Below are 12633 nucleotides of genomic sequence, written 5' to 3'. Positions count from 1 at the left end.
GTGAGTGGTAGCAGTATAGGACAGCAAGGGAGTGAAAGCCAGAGTTAGGTTTTGGGCTGGCAAGTTTCGTATCTGCTGGTGGATCACAAAGTGGCACAATTACGCAAGTGGAGGTGAAGTCAATGTGACAATTAAACAGTCTAGAACTTCAGCTTTGTCACCATAAAGTATAAGTCCAGTTAAATAAGGAATGAGTCCACTTATAAGAATCTCCAAGTTTGCCTCAATGAGTCTGGGAGTGTCTGCATTTGCTGTTGGACATTGATTTTTAACGAGACTGAATTACAGAAAGGCACTTTGAATGCAGAACACAGATAAGAGACCTCACAATGTCAGACTGTTTTCACATGGTGTGAGTTCTCCAACTTCTCCCAGCTTTCATCTTCTCTTGGTAAGAGAGCAAAATAACAAAAATTTTCCAATTCCACCAGTCTACTACCCGAGTCAGTGGAGTGAAGCTGAACACTCATGTCCAACAGCTACCAAATTTCTATTATAAAAAGGAAAACTTGAATAGGGACAGCAACATGTTATGTGTCCTTACAGAATGAACAGTCTAATTTAGAAAATCCATAATGACACTTTTTTTCTTCAAACAAAGTCAGATGGTTCTCTGTTTGAGTGCAGGTGAAACAGTACTCTGTATTCTGTGATAGTGTTTTTGTAACACTTAACCTGATGGGCCCTGACATACAACAAAGTCTACTCTGGTCAAAAATAACTCTTTGTTGCCACCAATAACTGTAACTGTGAGGGGTTACCATGACACTGCTGAAGACAGCTCCTACTGTGATAGTAATGAGAGAGACAATGATCTGTAATGGAGATGGCACTTAGCTTCACATGCAGTCTAAGACCTGCTGAGCAAATATGCACACACATGAACAGTTGATACATTTTCAAAGGTATTTTGTTAGAAGGTTCCCACTTGTTACCCTGTAATCCGTCATATTTGAGCTGGGTAATGAATTTGATGCTTCAGTTAAAGCTTCTGGGTCCCCATGAGAACACAGCCACCAACTTCAAGCTATTAACCTGCACTGTTTCAAAAGCCCCCCGTCATCACCACACACCATTATGAGCTGATCGCAAACAGATAGACTATTAATAGCAGATATCAAATTAATTAAAAAAGGAGAGGAAGGACAAGGTAATGGCAATGAAGTGTCAGAATCTGATATGAAATGACGTGTCTGAAATGGTAAGTATTCCCGCAGATATTTTCAACATCATTCCTGGTACTTTCTTGGCGTTGGAGGAAGTCACCTGTGTTAATTAAAAGTCCATCCCTGTTACTCATCTGCCCACTCTCTCTGTCATAATAACAACCTTTCATTGACTTACAACATGCTTTTTATAAATTCTTTAAAACCTGTTAAATGTAATGTCAAAATGTAAATTTCTGCCTAAATAGACATACCCAAAAGTAACTATTTATCATGAGAGGGCCATAAACAATACCTAGTAATGCTTATACTGCCAGAAATATTAAAATGTCACCTTTCTGAGAAAATAGTTATAAATTGCTGAGATGTTGTCACTTTTGAGGACACTAGCTCAAGTACACAGTACAAACATGATACAAATATACAAATATGACAAATCATATATGATTTTTTTTCATATCTAACAAAAGTGGGGGAATAGGGCTTGAAATGTTTGAAATGCTTTCTAAATATAGTAACAATGAAGTTATAAATGACTTACTATAATATTTCACCTTTCTTATAACTGTCAAATAAAATTGGCACCATTTCATATAACTGATGACAGGGCTTTTTCTGCCCAGCCTCCTCTGAGCGACGCACATACTCCATTCAAATGCCTGCTGACTCATTACAACTTCAGATATAAAGCAGCAATCAGCAGTTGAAACAATAACAAAGCATACTACCTGCCCCTGTTTCGGTAAAAAGCTGAGGGATGGGGCTGGAGAAATGTAACCACTCTCAAATTCATATTAGACAGAGCTATGGATGCAAGTACTGACCATCCATGATATCAAAATTATCGTTTTAACTATGTTTTTAGGCTATATTGTTTGTTTACATTTACTTTGTTTACAAACAATGGAATTAAACAAGCCTATATTTTTGTTTTTTTATGGGGTATGGCAGTTGAACTAAGCTCATGAGGCATTCATAATTTATATTCCTCAACAATCAACGGGTACATATAATTAATTTATAAGTCCAAAAATGGATGTAGCAACTGCAGATTGCCCCTTTAAGCACAAAGTGATTTCGTCCCTCTGTGACCAAGAGAAAGTGTTCTTGTTTATATTCTACAAAACAATGGTGTATTTTGTCATGTTGAAAGCTCTAAATCCATCTGAGAACATCACAGCGAGATGAGACTCCTTTTGCTGCAATTGCCAGGGTCTCCCATTTCATATGCTGTATTGTTAGAGGAGCTGCGAGATTCACAGACAGAAGAAATCAATCCTTTGTCTGGATAGCCCAGGAAATGTTAGGTGTTGCTCCCTATGCAAATGAGGTGTCAGATTTCACATCTCAGATGTGCACAGCAATTGATGTTGCGCTGTTCACAGAGTACTCTGTACACAAAACTGGCAGTCGGAACCAGTCCAGAACCACTCAAAGTCCCCTAAATAAGGGACTTAACGTTTAAGATTAACTTGCCTCGAGTCGCCCAGAATCAACACAGCATGGTCAACACCTTAAGCAGGGAAAGCTGTTCTGTTGTCATGTTTGAAAAGCAGCCGAAAATGGTAAATAAAGTTCTAGGGTAGTAGTGTGGTGAAAGCACAAAGCACTTGAGACTGTCAATATAACTTTAAAATGACATATAACCTTCACTGTACCTGTAACAGTTATTTAATTACCCTGGGTCTTCGATGCACAACACTAGACACTTACTGACTCTTGCAGATGTATGGGTTCAATGTCAATGTGGTCTCTGAAAGTCTAAAACATTACAAAGAGATATCTTATGTGTATATTTAAACAGTGTATCCTTTATGCAGAATCAGTCATGTCGGTCTTTACCCCAGTGATCTGCCTCCTATTGAGAAGAACTTCCAAGTGCCGCCATAGAAAATAACCCTTCATGACTATAAGAATCCTAAACTATTCAGATGAAACTACATACATGTAGTTGTGTTGTTGCCAAAAATGCAAGCAGAAAAATAACATCCATATAGTATTTACAAATCATCTTCAATATGAAGATTCATTTAAGTAAGAAGTCATCAATCTAGCTTATTTTATTTTAATATATACCTTTTTGTTTGTTTTTCCAATCTGGGTGACACCGTTTGATGCTGTCCTTTGGCCAAATCAACCCATTGATCCTAATAAAGTAGCACCGTTTTTTAAAATCTTTTCTTTTTAGCATTTCATGACCATCTGTCACAGCAAGCAAACAAACACACTTGCTCTTCCGCTTGCACTCTTCTTCAGCAAAAAATAAGCCAACTTTATAGACTGCTGTAATTGAACCATTGAAGTTGTCCTGAGGCAGAATCTTATCTTCTATCCCTTTGTATCTTCAGTAAACTAGAGGTCCGGTGTCTTTTCCTAGGTCTTGAGAGAGTGTGTGTTGGGGGCGTGCATGTTGTTATGTATGTGCCACATGGTCGTTCTTTAAATCAAGGTTAGTGTCTCCACCCGGGTGTATTCTTTAGGGTCATCAGGAGTTCTCCTATGGGCTCCCTGGTGGGTTGTCTCTGGGTGGTGGTGGTGGCGCCCCCTGTGGTCAGGCAATGGAGGTGGGGGACTGGGCCATCTGGTCCCTCATAGACTGGACACTGCTCAGGATCTTCTTCTGATGGCCGGCCAGGGTCACTCCTATCCTCAACAGGTCTCTGACAAACAAGAGGAACAAATCAAATAAAATGTTATTTGTCACATGCGCCGAATACAACAGGTGTAGACCTTACCATGAAATGCTTACTTACAAGCGCTTAACCAACAATGCAGTTTTAAGAAAATAGAGTTAAGAAAATATTTACTAAATAAACTAAAGTAAAAAAAGTAACACAATAAAAGAACAATAATCAAATCAAATCAAATGTTATTTGCAACATGTGCCGAATACAACAGGGCTTACAGTGAAATGCTTACAAGCCCTTAACCAACAATGCAGATTTTTAAGAAAAAATAAATAAAAGTGTTAAGTAAAAAATAGATAAGTAAAAAATAGAAAATAGCAAATGATTAAAGAGCAGCAGTAAAATAAAATAACAGTAGGGAGGCTATATACAGGGGGTACCGGTACAGAGTCAATGTGCAGGGGCACCGGTTAGTCGAGGTAATTGAGGTAATATGTACATGTGGGCAGAGTTAAAGTGACTAAGCATAAATAATAGTAGCAGCAGCGTAAAAGAGATGGTTGGGGTGGGGTGGGGTGGGGGGGGGGGCAATGCAAATAGTCTGGGTAGCCATGATTAGCTGTTCAGGAGTCTTATGGCTTGGGGGGTAGAAGCTGTTAAGAAGCCTTTTGGACCTAGACTTGGCGCTCCGCTACCGCTTGCCATGCGGTAGCAGAGAGAACAGTCTATGACTAGGGTGTCTGGAGTCTTTGACAATTTTTAGAGCCTTCCTCTGACACCGCCTGGTATAGATGTCCTGGATGGCAGGAAGCTTGGCCCCAGTGATGTACTGGGCCGTACACACTACCCTCTATAGTGCCTTGTGGTCGGAGCCCGAGCAGTTGCCATACCAGGCGGTGATGCAACCAGTCAGGATGCTCTCGATGGTGCAGCTGTATAACTTTTAGAGGATCTGAGGACCCATGCCAAATATTTTCAGTGCAATAGAGATTGCATCATCTGTGGATCTGTTGGGGCGGTATGCAAATTGGAGTGGGTCTAGGGTTTCTGGGATAATGGTGTTGATGTGAGCCATGACCAGCCTTTCAAAGCACTTCATGGCTACAGACTTGAGTGCTATGGGCCAGTAGTCATTTAGGCAGGTTATCTTAGTGTTCTTGGGCACAGGGACTATGGTGGTCTGCTTGAAACATGTTGGTATTACAGACTCAGTCAGGGACATGTTGAAAATGTCAGTGAAGACACTTGCCAGTTGGTCAAAGCATTCTCAGAGTACACATCCTGGTAATCCATCTGGCCCTGCGGCCTTGTGAATGTTGACCTGCTTAAAAGTTTTACTCACATCTGCTATGGAGAGCGTGATCACATAGTCATCCGGAACAGCTGATGCTCTCATGCATGCTTCAGTGTTGCTTGCCTCGAAGCGAGCGTAGAAGTGATTTAGCCATTCTGGTAGGCTTGTGTCACTGGGCAGCTCGCAGCTGTGCTTCCCGTTGTAGTCTGTAATAGTTTTCAAGCCCTGCCACATCCGACGAGCGTCAGAGCTGGTGTAGTACGATTCAATCTTAGTCCTGTATTGACTCTTTGCCTGTTTGATGGTTCGTCGGAGGGCAGAGCGGGATTTCTTATAAGTGTCCGGGTTAGAGTCCCGCTCCTTGAAAGCGGCAGCTCTACCCTTTAGCTCAGTGCGGATGTTGCCGGTAATCCATGGCTTCTGGTTGGGGTATGTACAGTTGAAGTCGGAAGTTTACATACACTTAGGTTGGAGTCATTAAAACTTGTTTTTCAACCACTCCACAAATTTCTTAACAAACTATAGTTTTGGCAAGTCGGTTAGGAGATCTACTTTGTGCATGACACAAGTAATTTTTCCAACAATTGTTTACATACAGATTATTTCACTTATAATTCACTGTATCACAATTCCAGTGGGTCAGAAGTTTACATACACTAAGTTGACTGTGCCTTTAAACAGCTTGGAAAATTCCAGAAAATGATGTCATGGCTTTAGAAGCTTCTGATAGGCTTATTGACATCATTTGAGTCAATTGGAGGTGTACCTGTGGATGTATTTCAAGGCCTACCTTCAAACTCAGTGCCGCAAAATTTTGTAGACCTCCACAAGTCTGGTTCATCCTTGGGAGCAATTTCCAAACGCTTGAAGGTACCACGTTCATCTGTACAAACAATAGTACCCGAGTATAAACACCATGGGACCACGCAGCCGTCATACCGCTCAGGAATAAGACGCATTCTGTCTCCTAGAGATGAACGTACTTTGGTGCGAAAAGTGCAAATCAATCCCAGAACAACAGCAAATGACCTTGTGAAGATACTGGAGGAAACAGGTACAAAAGTATCTATATCCACAGTAAAACGAGTCCTATATCGACATAACCTGAAAGGCCGCTCAGCAAGGAAGAAGCCACTGCTCCAAAACCGCCATACAAAAGCCAGACTACTGTTTGCAACTGCACATGGGGACAAAGATCATACTTTTTGGAGAAATGTCCTCTGGTCTGATGAAACAAAAATAGAACTGTTTGGCCATATTGACCATCGTTATGTTTGGAGGAAAAAGGGGGATGCTTGCAAGCCGAAGAACACCATCCCAACCGTGAAGCACGGGGGTGGCAGCATCATGCTGTGGGGGTGCTTTCCTGCAGCAGGGACTGGTTCACAAAATAGATGGCATCATGAGGAAGGAAAATTATGTGGAAATATTGAAGCAACATCTCAAGACATCAGTCAGGAAGTTAAAGCTTGGTCGCAAATTGTTCTTCCAAATGGACAATGACCCCAAGCATACTTCCAAAGTTGTGGCAAAATGGCTTAAGGACAACAAAGTCAAGGTATTGGAGTGGCCATCACAAAGCCCTGACCTCAATCCTATAGAACATTTGTGAGCAGAACTGAAAATGCATGTGTGAGCAAGGAGGCCTACAAACCTGACTCAGTTACACCAGCTCTGTCAGGAGGAATGGGCCAAAATTCACCCAACTTATTGTGGGAAGCTTGTGGAAGGCTACCCAAAATGTTTGACCCAAGTTAAGTAATTTAAAGGCAATGCTACCAAATACTAATTGAGCGTATGTAAACTTCTGACCCACTGAGAATGTGATGAAAGAAATAAAAGCTGAAAGAAATAATTCTCCCTACTATTATTCTGACATTTCACATTCTTAAAATAAAGTGCTGATCCTAACTGACCTAAGACAGGGAATTTTTACTAGGATTAAATGTCAGGAATTGTGAAAAACTGAGTTTAAATGTATTTGGCTAAGGTGTATGTAAACTTCTGACTTCAACTGTACGTACGGTCACTGTGGGGACGATGTCATCGATGCACTTATTGATGAAGTCAGTGACTGATGTGGCGTACTTCTCAATGCTATCGGAAGAATCCCAGAACATATTCCAGTCTGTGCTAGCAAAACAGTCCTGTAGCTTAGCATCTCCGTCATCTGACCACTTCCTGCTTTATTTTTTGCTTATAAGCAGGAATCAGGAGGATAGAGTTATGGTCAGATTTGACAAATGGAGGGCGTGGGAGAGCTTTGTACGCGTCTCAGTGTGTGGCCCTCCTGTAGCTCAGTTGGTAGAGCATGGCGCTTGCAACGCCAGGGTTGTGGGTTTGATTCCCACGGGGGGCCAGTATGAAACATTTATGCACTCACTAACTGTAAGTCGCTCTGGATAAGAGCGTCTGCTGAATGATTAAAATGTAAAGGTGGTTTAGCATATTTTTTCCTCTGGTTGCACATTTAACATGCTAAGAAATGAGGTAGAATGGATTTAAGTTTCCCTGCATTAAAGTCCCCGGCCACTAGGAGCGCTGACTCTGGATGAGCGTTTTCCTGTTTACTTATGGCCTTATACAGCTCATTGAGTGCAATCTTAGTGCAAGCAATAATGAGGCTATATACAGGGGTTACCGGCACCGAGTCAATGTGTGGGGGTACAGGTTAGTCGAGAACAGTGTCAACAACAAGGCTGATGGATGGAGGTGTTCATAGTACAGTACCTCATGTCTGTGTGTTCGTGCTTGGATGGAATTACTGAGCTATGGATATTGTACATGTACAAATACATACACAAACATTATCATACCATGCACAAAGACAATAGTATAATATTTTCTGCTTGAGGCAGAGCAGAGAGAAATATTTAGGGCCTGTTTCCAGCGCAGTATACACTGTGCCAGATACACTCCCTGCTAGAGATAAGCACAAGATCTGTTTACTGTTTGTATTTACAATGGTAAGCCCAGAGTGGACATAATTAATTGAGGACTGCTGGGAATTGTTGCTGACTTGTTGTGTAGCCGTCAAAGGGACACCTATTTGATCAGTCTGAACAACCAAAGGCAATCCTTTGTCCTAAAAAACATTTTTAGTCGTGCCACTCTATCAAATCAAAGTGATTAGTAAGACGGAGACCTTGCCGATCTAGATCTATCCAGAGCTCTGAATGCCTGGTGGATTTGAAGTATGACAGCCCTGATCTCCTATGGACGTTTATTGAGGGATTATTCCTGTCTGAGCAAGAAGCATGATTCCCATTATTCTGACATCTGAGACAGCTTTCTGAAGGTGGATGTGTGACTGCAATGGCCTGCCTGGCTGGTTGGCTCTCAGTGAACCTGATTGAAAATATATTCCAGCCTGCCTCAACACGCTACATCTAGAAGAGTGCAAATCTAATTATAGTGGGATAATACTTCTGAGACCTTCTGTAATCTGTGACAAATGCTTGTGTTGCGTGCTTGTGTGTGCGTGCGCATGTGTGTGCAGACGTGTGTGTGTATTCTACGACTGCTAGTGTAACATTCCTCCAGAGTAATTTTGGGAACCATCTGCCTGTTCAAGGGCTGACCAAATGTTGTATTGCTACAGTGAATAGTGATAGGAGGGTTTTGCTGTTTGGTATCTCCTGAGACTCCTGATAAGATGGAAAAATTAGGTGGGTGAGATATGATGAGGTTGGGCCTCAGGACTTACTCTGAGCTGATCTGAGCCACCAGGGGTAGGGAGGTGAAGCCAGAGCCCAGGAAAGTGTCTCTGTACTGCCCCATCTTGATGGCACCTAGCCAATCCTCCACAGAGGTGAAGGTAGTGAAGTCTGGAATAGAGCGGTCTAGCAGGGGCTGAGAAGGCCTGTTGAGAAAAAGAGGAGAGAAGAGAGGGATGAAACAGCAAAGTGATGTGGAAGAGGGGTGAACAGGATAGGGGGTACATAAAAAGGAGAAACCTTGGAAAGGTTTATCAGTAATATACAGTAGTCTACGTGCTCAGAATGTGCACTATGAGTAATGTTACGAGTCAAGGCAGTTCTTGCAGACATACACTGCAGTGATGGTGGCCACAGCTTTGAGGCTTGTAGGGTTGCGGATTATCTTGTCCAGCGTGTTGACGATGTCGTTGAATTTGGGCCGGGCATTTCTATCTTTCTGCCAGCAGTCCAGCATCAGCTGGTGTAGTGCTGTGGGGCAGTCCATGGGAGGGGGCAGCCGGTAGTCCTGCTCTATGGCGTTGATCACCTGGATGAGAAGGAGAGGAGAAAGAGATGGCACATTACAAGAGAGGAAAGGAAGGAAACAGAGAGGGACATAGCAGACCACACTGGGAGACTGAGGATTAAAAGGACATAGACTAAAGGGATGGACAAAGGTGTTGGTTTGGCAGCAAAACATGAAATAAGAAAAAAACGAATCCAGTATGGAAAATGCTCATATTGGTTTTGAAATGTTTTGTATAACGTTCCATGGATCATGGAAGAGTTCATAACCAATTGACAAAGGTTTTTGATGTGCTGTATGTTTCCAGACACCTGCAACTGAACTGCTTCCAGATTGGAGATTTCAGAACACCGGAACAGAACAGCGGATGCCAGCTATAATAGGATTTATTGGCACAGTTCCAATGATACCATCATATCCAACTTAAGCTTCTCTACAGCTTGTCATTGCTTGGCCCTGTATTATACCTAGCTTTGTGTTTGTGTAAACACTGGCTACTCAGAGAGGAAAAATCCACCAAATACAATGTGTAAAGCTTCATTTAACTACACAGAAATGTGCACTCTTAGTGACCCTGATATTTTCACTCTACCTCCAAATCTGTCAATCAAAAGTTACAGTAACATCGCATTTGATTTAATCTATTTTCTCTATCCATACGATCCTCAGCAGATTTTCCCTGGTCTCTGTGTAGCAGCTGAACTTCAGGCAGAACAATGGATACTGCAGCTGATAATTGCTTAAAAAAACGGAGGGATTTTGATATATGCCCATTCCCTGAGTCCCCTTTTATCAGAGAGAGGGTGGTCTCTCCAGACAGCCGTCAATCACCACACCATAAAATAACGCTTTGCCATAGCGACCGGCAGCAGCCAGCTTCCTTGCGGGGGCTGGGGCCTGATTGCTTGTAAAATAGAAAAAAAGGAGAGAGTGAGAATTTAATGAACTGCAACTATATAACCAGAGCTGGTCTCTGTTAAGAAATCTTCTCCCGCCCCCTGACTATTCAACCTTGATTGCAGGAGAGTGGCAGGCGAGAGAGTTGCTGTCTAGGGATTCACTACAGGAGATCTCGTTAGTGGCTGGGGCAGGACTATTGTAAACCGGGAGCCGTGCTGTCAACAATAATCTTCTTTACCTACAGTCATCCAGCATCTCTAGGTGGGTTACTCCAAGGACTTACAGAGTGCTGTGCTGGTGGACACAGCAGTGCCACTACACCTGTTCTGAATAACAACTGCACACAACTACAGAAAGCCTGGCAGACAGGCAGATCAACAACAATTCTGCAGTGTAATATTTGCTATGGAGATTTGAGGAGACCAGTCCCAGCAAGCACATAACGTTCTGAGAACCTAATGTTTCTTAGAACTTCTTAAGAGCATGGTTGTCCTATTATTATTTTGCATACAACCTTCCCACAATTTTTTGGGAATGGTGCAGGATAGTTGCTTGGCTTTGGAACATTCTCAGCACATTTAAGGAACTTGACAAAAAAACATTATTTTCTTGGTATTTCATTACTTTAATAGAATGTTTCCTAAAAGTTCAAACATGGTTACATTTCATTTACATTTTGGTAGTGTTCTATGAATGTTCTCCAACTGGTTTGACATTGGGAATGTTCTCAAATAGTTCAGAGAACATTAAGAAACAATGTTCTTTTGTGGGAATTTCGGTACTTCAGCATAACATTTCCTACAGGTTTCCTCATGGTTCTATTTAAAGTCATGTTCTCAAATTGTTCCAAGAACATTAAGAAAACGTTCCATAAAAATCACAAGAAAACTTTAGCAACGTTCAGAGAACGTCCTAATACTGTTATTTAAAAACATATTTATACAGTGGGGAGAACAAGTATATGATACACTGCCGATTTTGCAGGTTTTCCTACTTACAAAGCATGTAGAGGTCTGTAAATCCAGAAAATCACATTGTATGATTTTTAAGTAATTTATTTGCATTTTATTGCATGACATAAGTATTTGATCACCTACCAACCAGTAAGAATTCCGGCTCTCACAGACCTGTTAGTTTTTCTTTAAGAAGCCCTCCTGTTCTCCACTCATTACCTTTATTAACTGCACCTGTTTGAACTCGTTACCTGTATAAAAGACATCTGTCCACAAACTGAATCAAACAGACTCCAACCTCTCCACAATGGCCAAGAGCTGTGTAAGGACAGCAGGGATAAAATTGTAGACCTGAACAAGGCTGGGATGGGCTACAGGACAATAGGCAAGCAGCTTGGTGAGAAGGCAAGAACTGTTGGCGCAATTATTAGAAAATGGAAGAAGTTCAAGATGATGGTCAATCACCCTCGGTCTGGGGCTCCATGCAAGATCTCACCTTGTGGGGCATCAATGATCATGAGGAAGGTGAGGGATCAGCCCAGAACTACACGGCAGGACCTGGTCAATGACCTGAAGAGAGCTGGGACCACAGTCTCAAAGAAAACCATTAGTAACACACTACGCCGTCATGGATTAAAATCCTGCAGCGCACGCAAGGTCCCACTGCTCAAACCAGCGCATGTCCAGGCCCGTCTGAAGTTTGCCAATTACCATCTGGATGATCCAGAGGAGGAATGGGAGAAGGTCATGTGGTCTGATGAGACAAAAATAGAGCTTTTTGGTCTAAACTCCACTTGCCGTGTTTGGAGGAAGAAGAAGGATGAGTACAACCCCAAGAACACCATCCCAACCGTGAACAAGCTTGGCACACCTGTACTTCGGGAGTTTCTCCCATTCTTCTCTGCAGATCCTCTCAAGCTCTGTCAGGTTGGATGGGGAGCTTCGCTGCACAGCTATTTTTAGGTCTCTCCAGAGTTGTTTGATCGGGTTCAAGTCTGGGCTCTAGCTGGGCCACTTAAGGACATTCAGAGACTTGTCACGAAGCAACTCCTGCATTGTCTTGGCTGTGTGCTTAGGGTCGTTGTCCTGTTGGAAGGTGAACCTTCGCCCCAGTCTGAGGTCCTGAGAGCTCTGGAGCAGATTTTCATCAAGGATCTCTCTGTACTTTGCTCCCTTCTTCTTTCCCTCGATCCTGAATAGTCTCCCAGTCCCTGCCGCTGAAAAACATCCCCACAGCATGATGCTGCCACCCCCATGCTTCACCGTGCCAGCTTTCCTCCAGACATGACGCTTGGCATTCAGGCCAAAGAGTTCAATCTTGGTTTCACCAGACCAGAGAATCCTTTTTCTCATGGTCTGAGAGTCCTTTAGGTGCCTTTTGGCAAACTCCAAGCAGGCTGTCATGTGCCTTTTACTGACGAGTGGCTTCCGTCTGGTTACTCTACCATAAAGGCCTGCCTGATTGGTGG

General features: G+C 42.5%; 1 protein-coding gene across 1 annotated transcript in view; it reads right to left on the bottom strand.

Moving 5' to 3' along the window:
* Positions 1 to 3215: 3215 nt before the first annotated feature.
* The window catches only part of LOC311149076 (ephrin type-B receptor 1-like), a 229608-nt gene continuing 220190 nt past the window's right edge, over positions 3216 to 12633 (bottom strand). The window contains exons 14-16 of the mRNA XM_084186184.1: positions 9139 to 9332; positions 8794 to 8949; positions 3216 to 3826 (exon numbers count right to left, since the gene is read on the bottom strand). Coding sequence (XP_084042310.1) covers positions 3718 to 3826; positions 8794 to 8949; positions 9139 to 9332 — 459 coding nt within the window. The 3' untranslated portion in view covers positions 3216 to 3717. The remainder of the gene's footprint in view (positions 3827 to 8793; positions 8950 to 9138; positions 9333 to 12633) is intronic.

Source organism: Coregonus lavaretus, assembly GCF_964263955.1.
Source record: "Coregonus lavaretus genome assembly, chromosome: 21".
NCBI lineage: Eukaryota > Metazoa > Chordata > Actinopteri > Salmoniformes > Salmonidae > Coregonus > Coregonus lavaretus.
This window is presented reverse-complemented; position numbering and strand designations above follow the sequence as displayed.